Source organism: Pempheris klunzingeri, chromosome 11, assembly GCF_042242105.1.
Source record: "Pempheris klunzingeri isolate RE-2024b chromosome 11, fPemKlu1.hap1, whole genome shotgun sequence".
Classification (NCBI taxonomy): Eukaryota; Metazoa; Chordata; class Actinopteri; order Acropomatiformes; family Pempheridae; genus Pempheris; species Pempheris klunzingeri.
The window spans coordinates 22,031,824-22,049,545 of record NC_092022.1 but is presented as its reverse complement, the minus strand read 5'-3'; the positions used below and the strand labels follow the sequence as shown (position 1 = coordinate 22,049,545).

The window sequence follows — 17,722 nt, the reverse complement described above, 5'->3', positions numbered from 1 at the left end:
ACAAGTCATCTGACCAGTTTCTTCTTATGCAAGAAAACAACACACCAAGTTCTGACATCATAAAGTTTCCATAAACCACAAGATATGCACGGGGGCCGCTATCATGGAGGCAACCACTCATTGTGTTTATGGGTAAAACAAGCTGCCACATCAAAGGGACGAAGTGACGGAAACCACAAGAGGTCTCCTGCTTTTTATTGCAGGTAGCACTTTATACCAAGGCCTCTCATGCACACTTTTACATCTCTGCTTTGAATTACCCACCATTTCCCCTAGCCCCAATAAGTTTTAATAGGACCAACCTCCTACAGTTAATAGACGCTGATGCCGAGAAATAAGCATCATGGCTCAGGCCTCGACACAGAGAAAACATAACGGATGTTGTCTCGGCTTCTGGTTCGTACCTCTTGTCGATAGCTTGCTGTAAATCTGAGAGTTCACTTCTTTGTCTCGAACGTAGCATCTTATTTCTTCTACTGCCTCTCTCATGATGGTGATAGCCAAGACAAGACCCTGGAGAGTGAAATGTTAAAATCAAAAAAGGATCTGTTTCCAGAGAGGAGAACGACAAACCAACTTTACATTTGTGAGTGCTGTGGCAACAACGCTTCCGTTAAAAAATACCAAGATGCACTGAACACAAATTAAGTATGAAAAACAGCTACTGATTGACCATGATTATATATAATAAACAATTATAGGGAAGATAGCTTTGTGAAATGACACGTACCAAGGGGACCCAGTAGGTGTAGAGTGCACCTAAACGTAGCTCCTTGATAAACTGAGAGCAGGCCAAAAGCAAAAAGTACAAGTTGAAGAAGTACTTGAACTGATTGAACAGCACCTGTGAACACAGAACAGAGAAGCACAATTTTAAAAAACGCCATGTGGCTGGTTACTGTACATATGATGATGTATCTGGCGTTTACTGCTAGACACCATTTATCTTAAGGCCAAGCATGAGGACAGATTGTGATAGAAAATGCATTCATTATATTCGACACCGTTGGTCTCCATGTTCCCTGCTACACTGTGTTGGTGACCTCTTAGTGAAAAGTCATCTACCAACCAGAATAACAGCAAACATATACAAATGTAAAAAGTAGGAGTAGGTGATGTATATGTAAAGTCATACCATGATATAGATAGATATATTGTCAATTAATCAATCACTTGATTATCAGAATGTCAAATGGCGTTTGAAAAAAAAAAGCAAAAATATCAACAATTTATTGTTGCTTCTCAAACGTGAATATTTGCTGTTTTTAGTCTCCAATTAAAGTAAAGTGACAATTCTTTAACCCATTGGTCAACCAAAACAAGCAACAGATCTTAGGCTTTAGGAAAGCACAGTGAGCATTTTTCACTGTTCTATGTCCAAACAACTGATCTATTAATTGAGAAAATAATCATTCATGGAACTAATCTTTAGCTGCAGCCCTAATCATAAGACAATAAATTCTCTGGAAAATCAAACCAGAAGCTGTTTTCTGGCAAATTAAAAACCTGACAAACTAAAAAAACTTCCTGACACTGAAAATCCTAATTAAATGCAACGTTGTCCAAAATGATTTGCAACGCTGTACACAATGGCCTTGGACACCCAGAAACTTTAAAAAAAAAGGAGCACTGAATTTGAATAGTATGCCAAAATATATACTGACATATTACCCACCTCTACTAAAACGTAAAACCAACCTTTTCACCAAGCTAAAAGATATGTATACACACATATTACCAGTGTCATTCTTTGAATTAACATTCATACAACAGCTTTGCGTAGTTTCATTACCACCATTTTCCAAAATTACTACCAAGGGAAAACATGGGTCTTCCCATTGCTGCTGTATGTCATTTCCAAAACTGATGCCAAGTGGAGAGTAGACAGCATGAAACAATACACAGCATTATAAAGACGGGAACTTCTTGACATGAACCAAAGTAAATAAAAAGCATCACAATTTGCAATGCAAAAAGGCTTTGCTCTTGTCTTCTGCTTTCCAAACAAATTTGAGCTACTTTCAATGTCTGACTTCATATACTAAAAAAAAAATCTTAAGACAACTGAATGTCTGGGAAACAAATGCATATGTAAATCAGACTGGGAGAACACAAGGCTCAGAAACACACAGCTTGGTAACTACTGACCACGAAAAAAGCATCACTGCAATGTTCTTCCAAATGTGTCTGACACATTCTGCTGTTTCTGAATGACTAATGATCTTTTATTCTGCCGACGTGTGAACTGAAGAATGTAATAAATACGTTACCTACAGACCAAACCTCGCCCCCAGTGCAAACTGTGCATCTGTCAGAACATGGCCTCTGGCATGATATATACATATATAAGGGCATTGGCATGCTAACATGTGCTAACTGGGGATAAGTGTAATTATGAGCAAACAGGACACCAGTATTCTTACATTTAACGTTAGAAAGATAAACCTAACAACACAAAAAATATTCAAATTAGGGGGATGTATCCGATCTAGAGCTGAGATAGTTAACTAGTCGTTCCACAGAAAGGTAACTGACAACTATTTTGGTAGCTAATTTATTGTTTGAGTCACTTTTCGAGCCAAAAGACACAAAACATTTAGATGAGTATTGTCTCTTTTGCTCTGTTTAATATGATTGACAGAACGACAGAACAAGAAGTTCTAATGGGCATGTTTCATCTCTTCATTTCATTTTTTCTGACATTTTATGGACTGAATTATTAACTGATTCATCTGGAAAATGACAAATTCAAAATGAGCCTTGACCTCCCACATTACCAGCTACCACCAGTGAGGGGGACAGCCAAGATGAGCTCTGCTGTTATGATTGTCATACTAGGAAATTGTGTGAGACAGGTGAGAGTGAATCAGGACCGTTCTGAGAGAGGTGGGTGGTGGTTTTGGGGGTTAAAGGGGGGGTGGGGGGGTGGAGACGTGACCTCTGACTGACACTAACCGCAGGCAGGAAGGTGAAGAAGTTGTACTTCTGGTTGTTAATGACATTCCTGGGGTACCTCTGCTCCCTCTTTTCTGGGTGGCCGAGCCACACGGTGCGGGGACGGAAGTCCCCCATGCCACAGCATCTCGACCACGGGCAGCACCTGAGAGGAAGAGTTCATGAATTTCACGTTTAATATCGCCATTTGGTTCAATAGCAGACATGCTGAGAAATAAACAGCTGTATGAAGAAAAAATGAACAAGCTATTTGGGATTTAGCTGATTCATTAGGCTGTTTCTCACACTTTCACTGTAGTTTGGCTCGTAAACCTGTGCTGTGTGGTGTGACGGCTCCATTCTTAATGAATTTCTTGTCATATCTCTTAGTTAATGTGTTGCCTATTGCAACAACCCCCAAGAACTGACAAGGTTGAGCTAAAAGTCCATGACCATGGAGTCTCAACAGATTATGCCTTACAAAATAAATATTAACTTTATCTGGAAAAAGAAAGAGTCCACTTCCTCCTCTCTACACAAATAATACAAGATCGTGATTAATAACTGAACCACTTGGGAGGTTATAAAACACTGACTACAAACAAAAAATAGGCGTTACATATGAAGCCTCTTTTACTGTAGCTGCAGACAAAATGGTTCCATTCAAAGAAAGGACGCTGAGGAAACATGACAGACTCAGATATTAAACACCATCACAATATCCACAGTCTGCCAGGCAGTGTATACTGTACACCTCCTATACAGGGAGAAATCAAACATATGTCTTACACATATCTTTTTGGCCCTCATATGATGAGATATTTTTTGGGAATAACAAAAATAGGAATGAGCTCTGTCATCGGTTAAGCGACTCGTGGTTTCAGTAAAAATTTAATCCTCATAAAGCTCTTTTCTGACCCCAGAATCCTCTCACAGAGACAGCTAACCTACATGGCATCCTTCTGCAGATCAGGACTGCAAATAACAACAGGTCCTTTTCACAAAGGACACTTTGACACGTCACAGTAGGAAAAAGCAAAGGTGTAAATAACTAATAAATAACTAAAATACATAATAACTAAATAAACTAATAATGGCTGAATTCTATTTAGCTGCTTCGGTTTCCGGATCCTGGCATTGTGCGTGCTGACTCGCCGTCACGGCTTATTGGCACAGTTGAAGAGCAGAGCCATCATTAATGTTATTTGTGTTCGTCCTACAATGACAAGCCAAAATATCTGCTGTGGCCCTTTATTTTGTTATTGATTATTATGCCAGCTGGTTTCTCGATGCAACTGTTTCAGGTATAAAACACCAGCCCAGGGATCACCGTGCTAACCCTTGTTTTATTTTTACAAAATAATCAAAACTTGGTGAGAAACGTCCATTAACATTTCCAAGTCGGCACATTCAAAAGTCTTGTTTTGTCCAACCGACAGCAAAATCCTCATATTTCAGAAGACGGAACCAGTAACTTTTTGTCATTTTTGCTTAAAAAAAACCACTTAAACAATGAATTCATGATCACTACCGTTTCAAATTCAGTCATTCGACTAATAAATGACTTTCTCAGCTTTCCTGTAGATCTTAGATTTAGAGCTAAGACAGACCCTAAGAGGTTTACTTACTGACATATGGCACACTTGATCGCAGCCTTTACTTAGTACACTCACTAGCCAGTTTATTAAGTCCCTATTATCATTTGGGAGGACGTGGTTTGTGGTACTGTGCTGCATTATACAGAGAGACCTTCCTGTCACTGAGCTCACCCTCACTGATGTAAGGCTGGAGTGAAAACTGACCATCATAACCTTGATGAAGCAGGACTGCTGTGTTGGGCTGCAGTCTTTTTACTTTGACGTACCTTAAGAAACTGGCAGCTGTGTGAATAACTGCCCCGTGGGGTGGTGGACAGGTGAGATGGATGCAATAATGGTCATCAAGCTTGGCTACAAACTACACAGCAAACAGACAGTGAGCAGCTAGCTGCAGTATCCCAGCATGAAGGCGGCTCACTGAGTGTTTCTTACAGGAGGTGACATCACCAGCGTGGCCTGATGGAGACTGCTGGCAGCACTTCAGCACCGTGTCTGCCCTGCACTGTCTTTCTACACCATTTATGCGGCCTGCTCCTTTATCTGCTAGTCGGGATAAACACCCAAAGCGCCATGTAGCCGGGATGGGACTTCAGGACACATGTCTTTCACGTCGGGGCCTACATTTGTGCTCTCTGACGGGCTGAGCTCCAGTCAGCCGAGCAAATATTGACATGGGCGTCAAATGCACTTGCTCCAACTGCACCCCGGAACCAGGATGTCTCTAGCTAGCTTATTACAGGCTACATGGCCACATATTTTTAATAGCACGCATGTGTCTGTTTGTCGCTGTATTTTCCCCAATATGTTACATTTCCCCCCTAAAAGCCGCCACCGCTCTGCTACTTACTGAGACAATGTCGACGCGCTCCTGTAAACAATGTATCGGCTACACTGACATCAGCAGGCGGCGACCAGCGACTAAACGCCCAAACAAATGGCTTCAAATTAATATTTCCGTGCCGTGTAAAGCCCTTACCCATTTCTGTGTTTGCTGTCGTTTCTTTTGGGCCGTCTCACGGGCTGTAGGGGGATGTTGTCGGTCATGGCTGCGGCTCCTGGTAGCGGGTAGAGGCTGAGGACAGACCGCCCGGCTGCAGCGGCTCTGGGCGGAGGCTTCCCAGCTGTCAGTCACACAGGACGGTGCAAGAGAGAGCAGGGAAGCGCTGCTGGGACACTGAGTCCACAGAGAGTCCACAGAGAGTCCACAGAGAGCCCACAGAGAGCCCACAGCTCCACAGCAGCACTGACCCTGTCACTGACTGTGGTGCAGGGTGTGCTCACACCACTCACTCAAGTTTAAGTTATAAAGCCACAGAAATACACACTTCACCCATGTAAAAGTAAAAAAAAAAAAAAAAAGTATTGGCACCAAAGCATACCTAGTGTACCAAAAGTACTCATCGTGCAGAATTATTCCATTTCACAATAGTGTATGTTAAATGATTAGATTATAATATAATATTTGAAATGTCACTGCAGAGTGTAAAGGTGGGGCTGATTTTAATTGCCTCTTACCGGTCTGTGTAGCTCAGTCTATGATAATAATATGTCTTACTTGTTGGTAATAGTTTGAATTATTCATTTAAATCTGTAAAGTAACTAGCAAGTCAATGTATGATAATACATGCAGTAATCAAATAAATGTAGTGGAGTAAAAGTACAATAAAGTAGCATGAAAATGAATCAGTGTCTTAAAATTGTACTCGAGTACAGTGCTTGAGTAAATGTAGTTAATTACTCTGCAACAGTGTTTAATAATACAGTATATTGATTTTAGATTTCTGTTGTCAGTGTTTGAATTGGACTGAATAATTCTTCATTTGTATACTGCTTAGGGGTGAATTATTAGCTTGGAGTTAGATTTACTGTATGAAATTATCATCAAACGACAGTAGTCATTATGTCTGGTGATATTTCTGGTATTATGTACAAGAAGAAATGGGGAATGATGTTGACCTCTATGTAATGCTGGTTTTGGGAAACTACTGAGCACTGGTGGAAAGTAGACTAACTGAGTACATGTACTTAAGTATTGCACTGATGTACATTTTTGAACAGCATTCAAATATTTAACTTAAGTAAAAGTACTGATACATTAATGTAGACATACTTCATCACAAGTAAAAGTCCTGCATTCAAAATCATACTTGAGTGAAAATACAAAAGTAGAATCTGTGTATTATTATATATGATATTATCAGAAACTGATGCATCAACATGCAAGCGATGTTGAACTGTTGTAGCTGCTACGGGTGGAGCTAGTTTAAACATACAAAAACAGGTAGTTTAGTCCAGTGGTTGTCACCCTGCACGGTCACAAGAAACTAGATAATATCTAAGAGGTCATAGGTAATAAGCATAAAATAGAAATACTCAGGTAAAGTACAAATAACTCAAAATTGTATACAATTCTTGTGCAAATGTTCGCTACACTGATTTTGAGGTATTTGAACTTTGAGGTGATACATTACTTTGTATATTGTAAGCGCACTGCATTTATTTAACACCTATAGTTACCAGTCATTGATTTTTAGTTCAGTTTATCGATTAGTTCCTAGTTTCCCCCAAACCAGCTACATTAAAATGCTGCTTATATTTTAACACATCAATGACTCACTAACAAAGTGTATTTAACACTCTGAAAGGAGGCATTCTGTAACATGCATACTTCTGTTTTTGATAAGTACATTTTGCTGGTAATACTTTACTCAAGTAGTTTTTAATGGAGGGCGTACTTGCATTTGTACATGAGTAGTTTTTCCTCCTCAGCTGCTATGCGTATGTTATGTTTAAGGCTGTAGTTTATGGTCTTCTGTTGGACTGTATTGTATTGGACGGTGTTTCAAACATGTATAAGCCTCTAAAAACAGGTGCAGAAACTTATTACAGGACATAGAAAGAAATTGTTGAAACTACTGTTGCAAAAACATATACAACTTTGACTTCAGTCTAATTTAGCCTGGAAGAGGAACAGCAGTCTTTGCTGTTATGGTTTTTGGGAGAGCTACCACAGAGAAAGTTCTTTGTAATGTTTCTATCCAGTGCTTTGCTTCAGTTTTATGTATAAAACAATCAAATTTCTTTCATTTGCTTTGTTTGTCCAGGTCTTTAGTATTTACATTTTGTGATTATGACTGAATGACTAAGTCACTGCAGCCATGATGTGTTGTAGTACAGGTGTTTCTGCATTTTTGCTAGTCTGAGTTCCTGTAAATGACGATCATGCAGAGTATTGTATTATTTCAGAGTTGTAAAAGGAGAAAGCAGCTATGTAATTGAACTAAAATGGATTGTGGACACACGTGACTGGACAGCACCCTTCAGTTGTGGATGCAAATAACTTTTCGTTGAGGATGCAAAATGGCAAGGAATTAATGGCTCCTGGTGGGTCATGAGAACAGAAAAAAAAAAAAAAAAAAAAAGTCATCTGAAGGTGAATTAATGTAAATTAGAAGTGTTATGTGCATTCAAGGCATGCAGGCATAGAAATGAGTGTAGGTATAGGGTATATTTCAGTGACCGTTTCCAGACTGTTCTCATCTTCTAATGTCTTCGAAGTAATGACAGTGAGAATGTCGAAAAAGTCACCCTGATTTTATTTTTCAAAATCAGAAAACATTTAGGTGAAGAAACCATTTGAAAAAAAAAACAAAAAACAAACATTTACATTGTAAACAGGCCAAATTGGCTCAACATTACTTGAATTGTAGAGACAACTTGCAAGCAGTTTTGACATGGTTTGCTAAAGAAAGGCACAACTTGGCAAAATGCATATCAATAAGGAATGTACAGCAGGGGCCTACAAAGTACTCTGACCATTCTGAGTTGTGTAAAGTGTCCAGTGATACATTCATTACTGTTCAACTCAGCAGGTTGAGAATGAAAAATCTTATCGCATACTCAAGAATGTATCGGAAAACGTACAGAGCATCACGCTGAGTCGGGGGTGTGGAGGACAACTAAAATCTAAACGAGGTAGAAGTTACCCCCTAAACTCAAGCATTTTGTGAAATATAAATAAATTAATCATGCTACAAGTTGATAAGATAACCTAGGAAAAAAAAAAAAACATTACTCTGAATGGTTGTTTCAAACAAAATCTGACAGGAAGGAAACAAAGTTTGCCCTTTCCTTTCACAATAAAAGCAGTGAAATGTAATTATAAAATGTAAATGCGACTTCAACCTGAAATAAAGTGCAGGCATGAGAACATTAAGCATAAATCAGCCTTCAGACCTCAGCCAACTAGTTTTGACTCTGCAGATTTACGAGGGGAATATGATGGGAGGGTCGTCTTTTGTAAACTGATGAAAATCTACACAGCACAACATACTAATTTCTCAGTCTAACAGAGCCTTCATGACAACCTCATGGTGCAGTGAAAGATAACAGCAACATGTACAATTCAGGTTAGGCACTTGGCAAAAGGGTTGAGTTATTAACTACTGTATCTTAGCACTGATGCAACAAAGATGAAAGCCTATTTTATAACCTACACTATCTGAAATAGATGACTGAACTGTTGCACCTTGATTTAATAGACAAGACAGTGGAATAATCAGTCTGATCAAAAGCCCCTTCAAAATGAGACATTAACCACTACAAAAAATGTACGATGTCATAAAACCTATGGCACACAATAAGAGGGAGAGTAGTCATTATAGATACATAAGGTTAACTACACCATTAGTCTGGACATGGAGTCCGTAAAAAGTCATGCCCTGAAACTTTTCCTATTAAAGTCAAAATCCTTCAGAAGTATCAAGGAGACAGTCTGAATTAAAGCAGTTTCAAGTAAGTTATACATTCAAACTTCTGGATAGACAGCAAAACAAAAAAACATCACAGGAAAAAAAAATACCCGCATATATATTTATATAAAATAAAATACAACTACAGTAGTTATATCAAGTTCAACTAAAAAAAAAAAAGAAAAGAAAAGAAAAAAAAAAAAACACTTGAGAAATGTTCAGGTGGGGGTGGGAGCTGCAATTAGGTTACTGGAGAAGTCCTAACAATCTTATGCAGAATTCTACAAAAGTTCTCTCTGAATATTGATTGTACCTCATTCAAAAAGGGAGACATTCAAAAACTGAGTTAGGGTGATAAATTGACTAAGGGCTAAAAGGCCTAATTAACTGCAATTTTACCCTCCTCCATGAAATGTGGGAACTGCGATTTCGGCACACTGTCAGAGCTGTTCTTCTCAATTTCTGCCATGGTGGCAGGCAGGCCGGAGTGGGATCCATCCATCTTCATGAGGCCTCCGGTGGATCCAATCAGAGGCCCACCGGCGGGGCTCCCAGGGAGCGGGATGCCTCCAGCCTGGATGACAGAAATTTCATTGGTCTTCATGGTCAGGCCACCACTGAAGGCAGCAGCATACTGGTTCCACAGAGACGAGTCAAAGTTCATCTGAGGAGAGCCCAGTTCTTTGGGGGCCTGCATAATGTCTGGCAACATCTTGGCCTCGGAGCTCATTGCCATCAGCGCCATGGGATTATCCAGAGACAGACGCTGGCCGCGGCGCGACGAGTTGTTCCACATGTGGGTGCCGATGTGCACCTAAAGAAAAGACGGTTAATTACAATACCATCAAAACACTTCATATGCATTTCCCCACGTACGCACTGAAAATGACCTATTCAGCATTTTGTCAAACCTACCTTCAGATTTCCCTTGGTGGTGAAAGCCCTGCCACAGATGTTGCAAGCAAAAGGCTTCTCCCCTGTATGAGTGCGCTCATGGATCTGCAAGGCACTGGCGGATGAGAAGTTTTTGCAGCAGACATTACACACGTGCTGTTTGGTTGATCGTCGCGGTGCAGTGGAGATGGAGGACGGCATGGCTGTTCCCTGAGGCATATGGGAGCTGAACAACCCATGAGGTCCCAAAGGATTCTCTGGAGGAATCTTCATCTCCAGACTGGCCAGACTTGATGGGATCCTCATGAAAGGCATGTTGCTAGGAACTGTTGGCAAAAGGGGTGGAGAATTAGATCACAATATTCAACATGACAGCATTTAAAAGACACTTTTCTTAACTAATAAACTCACCATAGTCTCCATTTGTGAAGGCGATGCCAGGTTCTTCTTTAATCGCTTTCGGGGTGAAGCTGCTGGATGCTGTGAGGTCGAGGGCTCCGCTGGACTCAGTTCCACCCAGAGAACCACAATCAGGCTCTTGTTTTTGCACGCTACGGGCAACATCATCAGAAGCAGGCTCAGGAGACTTGCAACTATTCATGTTGTTTACTGGGGAAGATGAGTGGAAGGACATGGCAGAGTCAGAAATGGCAGGGCTACGGCCATTCTGATATTCTTGCTCTCTGGGCGCTGATGGGGATTCTTTGGATGTTCCCTCACTTTCCGAAGCAGTGCTACTCTGACGTTTCAGTGCAAGAGCAGAGGTGAGATTCTTCAAAACGTCGAGGCTGGAAAACACGGCAGGGGCAGCAAGCTTCTGTGGTTGCTCCTCTGAGGCAGGTGGGAGGGAATCCGACGTGTCGTTTGACTTCTGGGAGTTAAGCTCTGGCTCATGATTTTCCATGCTTGCTTCAAAACCAGTGCCATCCATGGGAGTCTCCTCTGGCAAGGATGACTCCATTGTCTCTTCTGCTTCAAACTGGTTTTCTGGCATCGGGGTGTTGGGGATCTGCCCACCCATGTGCATACGAATGTGCTGCTGCAGGACCACAGCGTTGGTGAACTTCTTTTGGCAGATGGGACACGAGTGCTGCATTTTAAGGGGTGTGTTAGCCCTGTGCACTCCGTAATGGGCCTTGAGGTTGCCCTTGGTGGAGAATGCACGGCCACAGATTTTGCACTTGTAGGGCCTCTCGCCGGTGTGTGTACGGTAATGCATTTTGAGTGAGCTCTGGCAACTGAGCACCCTATGGCAGATTACACACTCGTTGGGGTCATTTGTTCTCTTTTCCAGGCCATCCACCATCTGCTGAAGTTTTGCAGTTCCCGAGCTTTGCTCTCCTGGTAGGGCACTACCATTCATATGGTGCAGTGCTCCAAGCAGTTCTTTACCATCCTTCTGATTCGGATCCAGTCCTGCTTCTTGGCCAAACATGTTAGAGGAAACAGATGGAGAGCCATCACTTGTTGATGGGGAAGGCCTTTGGGAGAATGGGTTCTCTGCAAAGCTGTCAAATGTCGTCTTCAATCCTGGCATGGATGATGAGTGGAACCCAGTAGCAGGATGGCCTAGCATGGGCTTAATTTCACTCATGTTTGCCTCTTCTAGGGGCACAGACATGCCAAAGGGAATGCCACTGCTGGTGGGAATATTGTCAAGGTGCTCTGGCACAGGATGTGGGTTCATGCTGATGGTAGGATACTTGTCTTTATGCCTCTGGAAATGCACTTTGAGGTTTCCTTTGGTTGTGAAGCGGTTTCCGCAAATGTTACACTTGAAGGGCCTCTCGCCAGTGTGAGAACGCAAGTGAATCTGGAGAGCGCTGTCATTGCCAAAGGTCTTGCCGCAGTACTTACACTTGTGCCTGTATAACGAGTCACCATTTTTGGTTTCTGGTGGAAGGTTCAGCATCTTTGGCTTCACTTTTTTGGAGGACTCGATGCCTGCTTGGATACCATTGAAGGTGCTGGAAAACCCCATGACACCTGGTGACTGTGGCAGCAGTGCTGGTAGTCTGCTAGCAAGATCTGGAATGCCCTTTAAAATGTCTGTTTTAGAAGAAATTGACCCTAATCCTCCAGGCAGAGAGGTAGGGATGCCAGTGGACAGAGGTAGTTTAACTTGTTTCATCGTCTCCATAGAGAGACTCTGACTGCCGGTTCTTTTTCCTATCAGAGCTGCGGCGGCAGATAGCTGCTGAGAGAGATGTGCACCGAGGGCTTTCAGAGGGTCCATTACAGCCCCCACTGAGGACTGGAGACCCTGTGGAGTCATCATGGCTACTTGGATTCGAATCTGCTCTGTGAGCTGGATTTGCTGTAGCTGCTGTTGCTGGAGGCACACTAACTGTTCTAAGATCATCGGGATGGTCTGCATGGCTTCCTGTGATGTGGTCAGAGATGTACTATTTGAAGAATGTTGGGAAACGGCCACTTTAGTGTCTGCCATGGTTTCAAGGGTGACATTTGAATCTTGAATTTTCAGAGAAGGATGGAAAGTCATCTCAGGGCTACCAGCCATCTCTGCCTGCTCCTGGTGCCCCGAGTCCTCTGCATTAATGCTCGACTCGTCCTCCGTTTTGTCCAGATGGTCTGTATTGACATTTGATAGGGAATGGCTGCTGGACTGGCTATCGTCATGGTCACTCACAAGGCCTTCAGGAGAGCCATGTGAATACTCCTCAGGCACTTCATTGCCATCTCCATCTTTCATGATGACCACTTGTTGACTTTTAGTGCAATTTTTCTCATGCTCAAGATATTCTGCTTCATCAAAGAACTCGGCACAACACTTGTTGCAGACCCTGGTCTCATCCATTTTGAACCTCTTCATTTCACTTCCAGTCTCCTCAGCTTGATCATCTCGAGGATTCCCTAAAAAAAAAAAAACATGAGGATACAGGATTTAGATCAGTGCTCTTCATACAGTTATTACAATCTGACCAATAAAACTGATGAATTACAATTTTATACATTACTGATTACTAAACAGAAATAAAAAGACTTTCACATTTTGACAACAGTGCCATCATAAATGTGTTCAGAGAAGTCAAACTGTGGTAACAACATATTGTAAAGGAGTCTTGTTCTTTAACTTTGTGTGTTTGTGTGTGTTTTCCCCCCCTAGTCATTTTGACAAAGTGTTGATTTGAGTCATTGGTAATTTGGGGCTGTAGTTTGTTGTTCTGATTATCTTAGAATAAGCACTGGGACATTAGGGACTATGAATTTGGCTATTGCCCACAGGGCCAGCAGAGGGCAATCATCTCCCTTTGACATTATCCAGAACAATGTCCAGACAGAGAGAGCCATGGGCATTACATTTCTGTTTCTCAAATGGGCCTCCAAGCACTTAAAAAAAACAAAACAAAAAAAATCTGATCAGTTTCCAGTGCCACATTTGGTGCAAAACTTGTGACCAAACTCACATGCAGTAAAAGCTGAATCTAGATTCCACAATAACCAATGAATATCAATAAAACAGTTCACAAAAGTCCCTTTTGCAAAGATGGGTTGAAAAAAAAAAAAAAGGGAGTGATCTAATGTTGATTGCCCTCAAGCATTTTCACAGCCTGTGAAAGCCTGCAAAGTGTGCATTTCAATTTGTCTGCTAACCAAGAGGCCATTTCACAACTGGGTGTATTGTTAAATGCTAATGCAGTCAGAGAAAAGGGGGTTGACCACCTGTTTGCATTTGCCCTGGGAAACTGTTGGACTTGTTAATTGCTCACCAGGAGGCACTGAAATGGTGTCACAAAAAAGTTGCAAACTGCATTTCATTCTGATCTATGGAGGAAACGACCAGTAAGACTCAGCCACCCACATTAAGCACATTATACAGTACCACCGCTCTTCTATTAAAAAACTACCAACCTGGACAGGACCAGCCCACGCCAGATATACCTGAATAACATTTAAAAAGCTGTCTGCTCTTCCTTGATCGTCCAATAAAGTCTCGATTATGAAGAATATACAACGAGGCAACGCTCGAGTTTGCCGCTTGACGGCGCATGACCTGTATGTGATCACCTTTGGAGGGGTACATGACACGAGGTCAGACTAAACATTCAGCCCATGAGCCTTGTGTGTCGCACAAAATCTGTAACCTTTTCAAATCAAACAAACAATCAGGTCCTATAAGGCAGACACAAATGAGAATACACTACGGTTCTCCAAACTTTGCCAAAGAAAGGAGAAAAAAAAAAAAAAAAAAGGTGAGGTCTCCGGCAGCAGCCTGCATATGGCAACACCAAAACGCACCCCCACCCAGTCTCCACAAAAAGGCCACTGCTCCATCCCCCACCTCTCCACATATGTACGAAAGGAAACAGTCATGCATTAAACTGGGGGATTTATTGCCTTTAGGTCAGCTTACTCCAGAGTCGCGTTTCATGCAGTTTTTTGGGCACCTTTGTTTCAAACCGCAGCGCTGGCGCACAACTGCAGACAAACGCAACGTAAATAGGAATGACCACATATGGAGCAGTTACATTAGATACAGCAAGCTGTAGTCACATTTACACCACACTAGACAATGGCATCTAAAACCCATCTGATTTTAAAATACGTATCAACACTTGCCATCAATTAAAAAAAGTGATGCGTCATGATAATGAGACCAGTCAGCAATATCTGATTGAAATAAAGAAAGAAATAAAAAAATAAAAAGACCAGCAATTCTTTGCCCACATAACTTCAACAAGTGTACAAAGTATTAAAAACGAGCAGGTATCACACACACACGGTCCAACTGAGCCAAACAAGTCCCAAAAAAAAGGGATTCGCCGTCTTTAATCTCACGATAAAAGTAAATTCTCGACAGAAATCTACAAAGTAATCGATTCCAATGGAAGTGCTCAGTTGGTGAAACATTACAGAGACATGAAGTTACAGACAAATAGGATGCGACTCGCTCATTTTTATCGTTCGGCCTGTTAAATGAGATTTAAAACAATAAAAGTTTCAACTTTACGCAGAGCCGCACTCTCAAACAAACGAGCCGTGCGGAACACCTGTAGTGCGTTTTAAATTAATTCTGAACGTGTCCTTTATCTGGACTGCGTTTCGCTCCTGGTCAATTAAAACGGGGCAGCAACAGGTCAAAGTGCGGCAGGAACAATGTAAGAAGGCAGCCCCCCAAAACTTTAGAGGTAAAACGTCCCCGGCTCGCAGCTCGGCATGGCGGGGGCTCCGCGGACAGTTTGTGGGTGACCAACTCTCACTTCTTGCGTGTAAAACTCACCATTTCCCAACGACGCAGGCTCGTCGGAGTTGAGGTGCTGCGGTTTGGCTTGCTTACGCCTCGACATGGTGCAACCATCGGGAGCAAAGAGTTGCAAACAATTTTCCTCCCCTTCTTCAACAAATTCTTCAGCTTGGAAAACTAGCCCCTCAAGTAGAAATGCGCATGTCAACGTAATTATTATTATCAATAATGCATTGCGATTTATCACGGTCCCCTGACAGCTGATTGGCTCCAGTCCAAGTGCTCACACATTATTCAAATGCGCTGCCTATTGATGAGCGGAGCGCAGCGGCAGGAGGGGGCGGGAGGAGCCCTGCGAGTGGACGGACTGCAGGGTGGAGGCAGGCTTAATAACACCCCACTCATCGCTCCTCTCCTTCTTCATGAAAAAAAACAAAAAAAAGAAAAAGATATTTGTCACCGACAGGCACAAGCGAGCAAAAACTTAGTCAGACGGCACTGTGCGTAATTTGTAGGCTTCTTACAACCTGTGGCACCTTTAACTCAAAATACATTGAAATGCCCGGATGTGTTTAATAGTAACCCCAACGCTGGGACCCTGCAGGGACCCTTTGTTTATGCATGCTACCCAACACTTTCCAGGAAACTCGTCATGTTTTATTTCTTTATTTCTCCCACAGTAATGTATTTATGACGCTCCTTTAGGCAAATGTGCATCTGTGCTAAGGAAAAGTCAGTTCATGGGTATTTAAACATACTTATGTTACGTACACATAGATAGGCATATGTGGTATCACTATTATGTTCTCATAATATTCTCTTTATAGATTTGTTGGGATGTTCTTCTGACAAATATAATGGGACTTATTAGTAGTAAGGGTATACATGTAGTGAGGGTATAAATGTCCGTCTAAACTCTTCCAAATACAGTCAAACATCAGTGGTTTTGTCTCAGGATTGAACCCAAATGGAGGGAACACACGCATTAACTCTGTTTGCACATGTTTCTTTAGGGCTGACATAAGTATTTATGATGTATGTTTACAGAAGACATTTAAGCCCTCGCAGAAAATAGCACCAAACATGACGTGGTTTATTTTAAGGGGTAATAAAACCATAAACGCAGGCTTTTTTTCTTTCATGGCGGTTGTTATTGTGAACGGAAGTTGTTGTTTTCTCCACATTTAAATGTGCAACTGTGCCTAGTTATTAATGTCTCTGCTTCAAAATGCGTTCTTTATTGTGATGGACAGAGATCACTGAACTACTGTGAATGTTCAGGCTCATGCAAGCAATAATAATCCATTTCTGGTGACTTTTGCGAAATAATTAATAATAGTATGCATCCGAATTCTAGAATTTATTAGGGTTCATACTTCTAGATGATACCTTTATTTGTTATGGTAAAATAGGCTTTATGGTCCCAATGCACAATCTGACCTGGACATCAGTGTCAGCGGTATAAGGCAAAACAAAAATCAACAAGGGCATCCATCCATCAATTTCACAAGCCCATCTACATCTGAAAAAGTGCACACATAGTACAATATACAACACTGTTCAATGCCAAGAGGGCCAGCTACAGCATGTACATTTATTGTGAGAGATTTTCTATTTGCAGTGATGCAATATTTATTGCTGAGGCTGAATTTGTCACGTAGTTTATCCTGTGTTTCCCACATGTCAGTGTTCTGGGCCCGAACCCCCCAAATATACTGTTATGTCGAAAAGAATAAGGAATGTCACCCCGGTCAGCTAAAGCTTTGGGGCTGGTGTGGTACCAGCCAGTAAAAAAAAAAAGATAATAATCAAGAGTTGTGCCGTAGAATAAGGAAAATGCTGGAATAATGCAGTTTGTTCAGCCTCTCATTAACATTCACCTTGGACATAGTTGGAGTCGCAAAGACGTTCCAGGAAATTCACAACACATGACTGAGGAAGCTTTACACAAAGAGAAAACCTTTATCGGCGCAGTGATCACCTCCTGCATATTTGTAAGAGAGAGAAATCCTGAAAAAAGTGGATTAGACAGGACAAGAGAATAGCTGAATGCATGATCAGCTAATCAATATTTTATCTTCAGAGCATGAAGATATAATGTATGCTTGTGCTGTACATATAACTTGCCTTGCTTGTACATTTTCTCACTCTCAGATTACCTCATGCAGACAGAAATGTATTTTTGGAATGTGACATGCCAAAAGGACATACCAAGTCGTGTGCAGACGCTGAGGGGTCAGTCCAGATCACAGAAGTGTGGGAAAATCTGCTTCGGATGCACATTTATTCTACATGAGATGCAGATGAGTAGAACATTTTAAAAGAAACAGGAAACAAAC

The 17,722-nt window shown here is 41.6% G+C and overlaps 2 protein-coding genes across 2 annotated transcripts in view; both read right to left on the bottom strand.

Annotated features, from left to right (window-relative positions):
• LOC139209425 (probable phospholipid-transporting ATPase IIA) overlaps positions 1-5,627 on the bottom strand; it is a 31,037-nt gene extending 25,410 nt beyond the window's left edge. The window contains exons 1-4 of the mRNA XM_070839131.1: positions 5,509-5,627; positions 2,956-3,100; positions 731-844; positions 405-513 (exon numbers count right to left, since the gene is read on the bottom strand). Of these exons, the coding sequence (XP_070695232.1) occupies positions 405-513; positions 731-844; positions 2,956-3,100; positions 5,509-5,576 (436 nt within the window). The 5' untranslated portion in view covers positions 5,577-5,627. The remainder of the gene's footprint in view (positions 1-404; positions 514-730; positions 845-2,955; positions 3,101-5,508) is intronic.
• A 4,035-nt stretch (positions 5,628-9,662) lies between these two features.
• On the bottom strand, positions 9,663-15,586 carry sall4 (spalt-like transcription factor 4). The gene is given in 5 exon segments (XM_070840024.1): positions 9,663-10,097; positions 10,199-10,503; positions 10,589-13,051; positions 15,420-15,526; positions 15,528-15,586. Coding segments are annotated over 5 exon segments (3,369 nt in total).
• Between the last annotated feature and the right edge of the window lie 2,136 nt (positions 15,587-17,722).